Genomic DNA, 7,403 nt, shown 5'->3' on the forward strand with positions numbered 1-7,403 from the left:
CTGACACTGTGTGTTACAAAGGTAAAAATGTGCTGCAACATTTCATCATGCATTTCTGCTATAGAATGTTTATTTTAAAATGTAAGCTGCCATGAGTTTTATCTATTTTCACAAGCATTTAATGTTTCATTATCCATTGTCTGTGGGGTTTTTCAGGCTGGAAGAGCAAAGATTCAGTTCCTAAACTTGTTGCTGACTACATGAAGAAAAAATTTGTTCTGGATCCATTAATAACCCACACACTTCCTTTCATTAAAATCAATGAAGGATTTGATCTGCTAAGGACAGGGAAGAGGTAAATGTTTAATTGTAAAGGTTCTATATAAATAACCTAAAGGAGCTGTGTGGTAATGCAGAGTATGACTTCATGGTAGAGAACAGGGGAGGCAACCCACTGTGCCCCTTAATCTAGCCCAGTCTGTGTTAATGGGTTGCAGCTGTAGTACCAAAGCCAGCAAAGCTTTAGCTTTTAAAGTGCAGTGCACCCTGTCTCTCCTTGCAGAGGAACTTCTCAGATTCTAGTTTGATCAAAGACTCTAGGTGACAGAGAGAGAAAAAACACAAAAATGAAGAAGCCTCTGCCCACTTAACCCATTGGATAAGAACACACAACCAAGAGAGCCTGGGAATGCCAAACCGTAGAGTGCCAGGGGTTAGCTACATCACATTCTGACAAATGTTTTAGGATGATGAGTAGGAACACAGAAAAAGCCTGTATTTACTGGAAGAGCAACTCACCATTCAACTTGAGAGTTAGGGAACACAATCCCACTGCAATTAGTCCTGAAGTCCCTGGGTAGTTTACCTTGAACTTCAGAGCTTTTCAAAAAAGGGAAGTACTTGGTGCAGACACACACACATACATATATACACATTGAGTAATGTTCTCATGCATTCTTCAAATATTGTGAGAGTTCAGCTCAAACTCTGTTGTCATACAGTGTTGCAATCAGAAATAGTTTGCCAGAGACATTTGGCAAAATTCACCATATGAAAAATTGAAAATTCTCCTTGGCAGAAGAAAATACATTTTTATGTGGGGCCTACCCTTTTTGAAAATTCCAGTTGTTTATTACTCACATAGTCTGCAGAATTACATTCATATTTTCTTTTCTTTGTCATTTGCTTGCAGTTATTTTAGGTATTACTTGCTCTAGATATATAAAGCATGTAACAGAATAACATAGCCCTTGAGGTTTGTTCTCAGGTTCTAACTATGCAGCTCACATTTCATTTTTTTACTGTCCATTATTTTAGATATGCTGTAAATGTTAGTTTTAAATTTTAGTGTAAAAAATAGGGGTAAGTGGTAAGGACAGAGATGCCATCAGCTTTGCTAAAATACTGACAGTCAACCTGAAGACAGAGGCATGTTGCAGCTGACCATTTTTTTTAAGTGAAGTACTTCCATGTTTCAGCCCAGAATAAGCTCATTCAGAGGTTACCCTTAGAGCCATTTGCAATTCGAAAGATGTCTAAGCCCCACTTCTAAGGATTTCCCAGGCTATATTAATTGATTAATTGTCAGGAGCACTGAGGTTTTGTAAGTGAAAGCTTTGCAGTCTTGCATTAATTTTGTTCTCTGTATCTGTAGCAAGGTTTGCATATCTGCTCTGCCATTTTGCTGCAAGCTGGGGCTCAGGGAGGACAGTGACAGAGTACCCTGGTTGACAGCAATAGCCTAGATTTTCAGAGAAAATTGTTTTGCTGATCTTAGTCCAGGGGCTTTTCTAAAGGCACTAACTTTTCATTTTATATTGCAGCATTCGCAGTGTCCTGGTGCTTTAGAATTCCCAATTATTAAGCAGCAGGAGGCTCAGCACCAGAACAAACTTCGTTATCCTCCAATACAACCAATACAAAATACTAATCAAGACATTTATGAAAGGTCTACCATGACCACCCTTGAATAAAAGGATCAAGCTCAAACCCGACTGCAAGAACAGCGTTTATAAATTATCTTTTTAATCCTTATCCTGATTCTTGCTTTAAATCCTCTGTATCATGCACAATTTTCTTTTAATAGCCAGTTCTGAATTACAGGACTTGCTACTGTCACGGGTGTTAGGAAAGCTTAGGATTTTTTAAAACGGCTTTTAACCTGCAATCTTTCAATAAAAGAAAAATTAAGGAAACTGTTTCTTTGAGCCTTCATAACACTGCAAGCTTAACAGATTCCTGCATGCAGCGCAGCACAACAAATTTGTAGTCACAACTATATATCCATCCCTTATGCTTTTAGCATTCCATTACGCTGATAGGCAAGTAAATTACTGCAGAGGTTAAAATCTATGGTGACCACATGTTTGAATTATTAATTTCAGTAAATTATTTTTAAGTAAATCATAGACAAGTACTGGAGAATGTCTCTCCACTGGATATTTTACCAAATTTACACTTACAAACATTTTACATAAAACTGCTGGGGTGTCTGTGTTGCTGTTTGGTTGGGGTTTTTTTTAGCTTTGTACCTCTTTTTTTTGGGATGTTTTCATTATTTTATCAATATGATTTTAGATCTTTGGCCAATTTATACAAGTGTATCTGATGCTTGAGAAATAATGTGCATCAAGTATTGTTATTTGTTTCCACTAAATAAATGGGAAGTTTCTTAATGTTTAAGTGAGAATACAGAGTACGTGAGAAGTACCAGGTGACTAGTAATAGTTTGCAAGAAAGCAAATATAAGGCATCTTACTGCTTTCTGCATTTGTAATAGGGAAACAGGAATAGAGGCTGTTTCTATCTCAGCAAAAATGGTCAACACTGACTTTTCTTTTGAAAGTCTAATCAGCACTTGCAGGCACTCATGTGCATGGTAGCTGAGCAGAAGAGCCTGTAAAATAAAGTGGAGTGTGTGCTAATGATGACTGACTTGTTTGTGTTAGCAGGAAGAGTCCTTAAGTGGCCCAGCAAAGTTAATTATTTGAGGATAAGTTCACTAAGAGATTAGACTTTAACAGAAGATACTTAAACATGTGTGCATAATAAACTCAGTTTACACAGCATTTAAGACCCAAACTTCAGTAATTTGTTTCAGGACTGAAGATATTCTCTGGGTATTCTCTAGAGTAATTCCTTTCAGGTGCAGTTCAGTTGAAGAGTTCTGATCTCTTTCAAGGCAGGCTGTGTGTGAACCAAAAGTGTAAAGTGGATTACTATTCAAAATAGAAGGAGATGGGTTTTAATTCTACTTAATGGAACACATCTGTAGTAACAGAGTCAGCACAAACAAGAACACAATATCTCAATTCTCACGGTATTTTAACAAAGCATTTTCTGTGGAGGCCAAGCTACTTTATTGTACCAGCTAAGGTATGTTTAACACATGGCTTACACAGAAGCCAAAGAAGGCCTGTTTAAACCTAGCTTGTGAGGACAGAAAGGAGTCAGGTAAAGTATCAGCCAAGTGCCAGATGCATGATTTTTTCCAATGTATTCCTTACTGGATGAAGAGTAGAGAACATAACAACAGTCTTCAGAGTAGAAGAAGAAGAAAAAAAAATGAGCTAGGGAATAAAGTACAACAAATGTCCTTGCTTCTGATCTCTTTGGGACCATGCAAACCTTTCTCATTTCTATTGTTGTAATCTGCCAAGCATAGTAAACACCTGCTGTTAGTATCTATATTAGAATAGTTACTGGGTCCAAAACAATAAACCCATTAACTCATTCTTCCTAGGAACAGGCATGGCTGCCTATAAGGTAGCAATCTAGTTCTGTCTTCTCATGGAGGAATGAAGTGACTTCTGACTCTGGGGAATGACAAATACTTCATACTACCCTAGAGTATTTCTTCCTGCAGATCCCCAGGTCAGCTGAAGATTAATTTGTTTGTGTGATTGTGCAACACATTTCTGACAAACTTTTCCGATGGCTCCCTGATTCTGAGGTATTCCAGATGGGTTCAGGGCCACATGCCGTGGTTCTATCTCAGCCTCCATTATCCTGTGGATAAGCAAGGTCCACATGCCCATCAGAGCATTTCTGTCCATTAGCACATTATGACACTATGAAAAAACCCAATAGTTTCCCAAGAAACAAAATCGTTGACAAAGTAGAAACGGAGTTTCCTCAGACCTTAAACTGTATGAGCATTTACTGAACAGCACTTGGCTTTGTGTACAGCTCAGCACTCTCATGTTTCTGCTCTCCCATTACATCCCACTCACCCAGCAAGTTCCCCAGGAAAAAGCACAGAACAGTTGTGGAGCTCCAGCAGAGTGTGCTTCAGCGTGCACAGACATGTGCTGTGTAATTCTAGTTTATGTGCTTCTAAATCACCCTCCCTGATTGCATCACAGGCAAACAATGGTTCCCATGCAGCATTGTCCCCTCTAATTCTTCCAGGTTATCAGATGGAGACCACAGATCCCACTAATAAAAACCACTGTGCTGCACAGATAACTGGGAGATCACAGGCCAATGTTTTGTAAAAGGCTCGTCACATTGGCTAGTCAGTGACAAATGTGATTCATAAAATCATACCACAAGTCATGACAGATTATTTTTATAAATGCCACAGGCAGAAAAGGCTAAATATTGAAAACCTTAAAAACTTAATTCTAAAAATCCTTACTCCTTGGAAATTATACATCACTGGTACTCACAGTCTGATGGAGGCTTCAAAGAAAACACAAAGAAACCTATAAAAAAGTAGAAGTTTCCTGGGAAAAACTTATAAAGGTCCCTGTATACCTGAAGCACAGATAAAAATAATCCACAAGTGCATGGCTGCTCTAGTGCCAGGAGCTCACCTCCATGACAGGAGCACTGCAGCATCTGGCCATAATCATGTACAGGTTGGGCTTGGCCAGCAGGGTTGGGGAACAAGCTGCCCAGCAGCACTTCTATGTGGCTGGAGCTGCTGTCTCACCACATGACCACAATGTTGTGGGAAAGAGCTCAGCCAGGTGCTGGGGCACAGTAGTCCTGCCAGTCTGCATTGGTGAAGCTACAGATGGGCTCGGAGGATCTGGGACATAAGGGTTTGGATTGCCAAAAGTAGGTGTTGCTGCTGTTGCTGACTATCCCCCTTCTCCCATGAAACAGGGCTGGGACACATGATACTTGAACTTAACACAAGCTGCAGTTCCGTAGGGGTGTACCTGTTCCACGTGGAACCCTATCTGTGAGCCACAGTCTCTCCAGAGGTAGACTTACCCACAGCCACTGTCACTTCAAGGTGTACTGTTTCAGTGTGGCCTTCTCCATGGGCCACACCACCTCCAGAGAAACAGCTGCTCTGGCATGGCCTTACCCACAGCTCATTCAGAAGTGAACCTGCTCCAATATGGCCTTACCCATGGCTGTTAATCCTCCAGGGACTGTACCTGCTCTTGCATGGGCCTATCCACAGCCACAGACTCTTTGGGCTGTCGTGCTCCCATGTGGACTCATCCACAGGTCACAGGCCCTTTGACTCCAGTTCACATTGGAGTTCCAGCCTGTCCAGCACAGAAACAGCAGCAATGTCCTGCTCATCTGCCAGCCCAGGGATACGGCCATTGCTGTTATCACGATGTTTCCAGGCACAGCAGAGTAAAATAACAAGCCGTAAAGGACTACAATAAGCAGCAAAAGCAAAAAAAAGCCACTAACAAGCACAAGACTCTAATTTACAGCAAGGGAAGCAAGCCCCACAGTAAGCACCAGATCCTGCCAATTAATAGCTAAACCACAATAACCGCTATAAAATCTCATTGCCGATTAATAGCTAAACAGCAATAGCTGCTCTAAATTTAATTGCCAATTGATAGCTAAACAGTAATAACCACTATAAATTTGATCTAGCACATTCCAATCAAATCTGTTGTTATCTCAAACTCTTTGAGCCCCACAATCAGCACCAAAAAAAAAAAAAAAAAGACTCGTGGTTTAACTGTAGTTGCAAAATAAACTCCACACAGCCACTGGGTCCCTCCTCCCCAGTGGGATAAGGGAAGAGAATCAGAAGAGTAAAAGCGATACTGTTTCACAAGTAACACAAAAAGTCACACATACAAGCAAAGAAAAACAAGGTATTAATTTGCTGCTTTCCTGTCCGCAGGCAGATTGTTCAACCATGTCCAGGAAAAGAAGGCTCAATTAGGTGTAATGGTTACCTGGGAAGACACACACCATAACTCAAATGTGCCCCTCTTCCTTCCTCTTCCTCCAGGTTTTCATGCAGAGCATGATGTCCTATGGTATGGAATATCCCTTCAGTCAGCTGTGGTCAGCTGGCCCATTTGTGTCTCTCCCCAGTTTCTTCTGCACTCCTATCCCACTTCTTGTTGGTTTGGTGAGAGAAGCAGAAACGGCCTTGAAACACAAATCCAAAACACTGGCCCATACCAGCTGCTATGAAGAAAACTAACTCTATTCCACCTAAGACCAGCACACATGGTAGAGCTGCTGGCCTGCACTGGTGAAGGTAGAGATGGGTCCAGGGGATATGAGAGATGTGCATTTGCCCTCTCTTCACAAAGTGCTCCTGCTGCTGACCTTTCCCATCACCCCATGAAACAGGGCTGGGACACACAGTAGCAAGCTCTCCTGTCCCACCTCCACGGGCTCAGGAAGGTTGTTTTTCAATCTCTGTGCTGTAGGAGGAACCACAAATCCCCCCTCAGGACTTTCCAACAGAACAACACTTTATTCAAACCCCCAGAAAAATACATGGGATAAAACTAGTAAAAAGCACAGAAGCACAGCAAAACTTACATTGAGATTTCCCTTGGATTAATTGTCAGCAAAGAATGAATGGATTGGTGAAACTTGTGCTGTTACCTGTATAATCCCAGAGTGAAGCTGGAAAAGAAAGGGAGAAACAGAGGGCATATGCGAGAGAAAGACAGAGAAGGAGAGAGCATGTGTGAGAGACTGAGGGACAGAGGGGTGGGGGAGCAAAGATATCACCACCCTCAGGATCCCGCACTGGCAAGAATGAGAGAGTAAACGAGAAAGGAGAGAAAAAGTCTGGGGGACTGTGTTTGGTCCCTTTTATACTTAAACAACCAGCCCTCCCTCAAATTGTGTCAGTGGGCACGGTATCTTGGGGGCCTCGCAGCCCCCTCCTCACAGGATCCTCAGAATATAATAACTCCCCATAGTTGCACAGCTGCCCAAATGTAACCTTTGTAGTCACGCATGTACAAAGCGTGGGTTATCTTCACCTGTTACCAAGGTTCCAAGGAGCAGGGAAGATTTTATAGCTGTACATGTGCAAGAAACAGATAGCCTTCACCTGCCCCTAGAAACAGGGGGCACATCACACAATGCCTCACCCCTGCTCCACAGGTTCCTGTCTGTTTGAGGCGTTAACCCATGCAATGCCAGTAACAGGACAAAACACAAGCGCCAACACACACCTCTCCAGGCCTTCTGCTGAACACATGAATGGAGATAGGTTAAACATCTTC

The 7,403-nt window shown here is 41.8% G+C and overlaps 1 protein-coding gene and 1 pseudogene across 1 annotated transcript in view; both read left to right on the forward strand.

The window, feature by feature from the left end:
* The window catches only part of LOC104393657 (alcohol dehydrogenase 1), a 14,575-nt gene extending 12,778 nt beyond the window's left edge, over positions 1 to 1,797 (forward strand). Inside the window, exons 8-9 of the mRNA XM_010003171.1 lie at positions 157 to 295; positions 1,764 to 1,797. Coding sequence (XP_010001473.1) covers positions 157 to 295; positions 1,764 to 1,788 — 164 coding nt within the window. The 3' untranslated portion in view covers positions 1,789 to 1,797. The remainder of the gene's footprint in view (positions 1 to 156; positions 296 to 1,763) is intronic.
* Positions 1,798 to 3,690: 1,893 nt separating this feature from the next.
* The window catches only part of LOC104393671, a 10,472-nt pseudogene continuing 6,759 nt past the window's right edge, over positions 3,691 to 7,403 (forward strand).

The sequence above is a fragment of the Chaetura pelagica genome, unplaced genomic scaffold (genome assembly GCF_000747805.2).
Source record: "Chaetura pelagica isolate M959 unplaced genomic scaffold, ChaPel_1.0 scaffold188, whole genome shotgun sequence".
Classification (NCBI taxonomy): Eukaryota; Metazoa; Chordata; class Aves; order Apodiformes; family Apodidae; genus Chaetura; species Chaetura pelagica.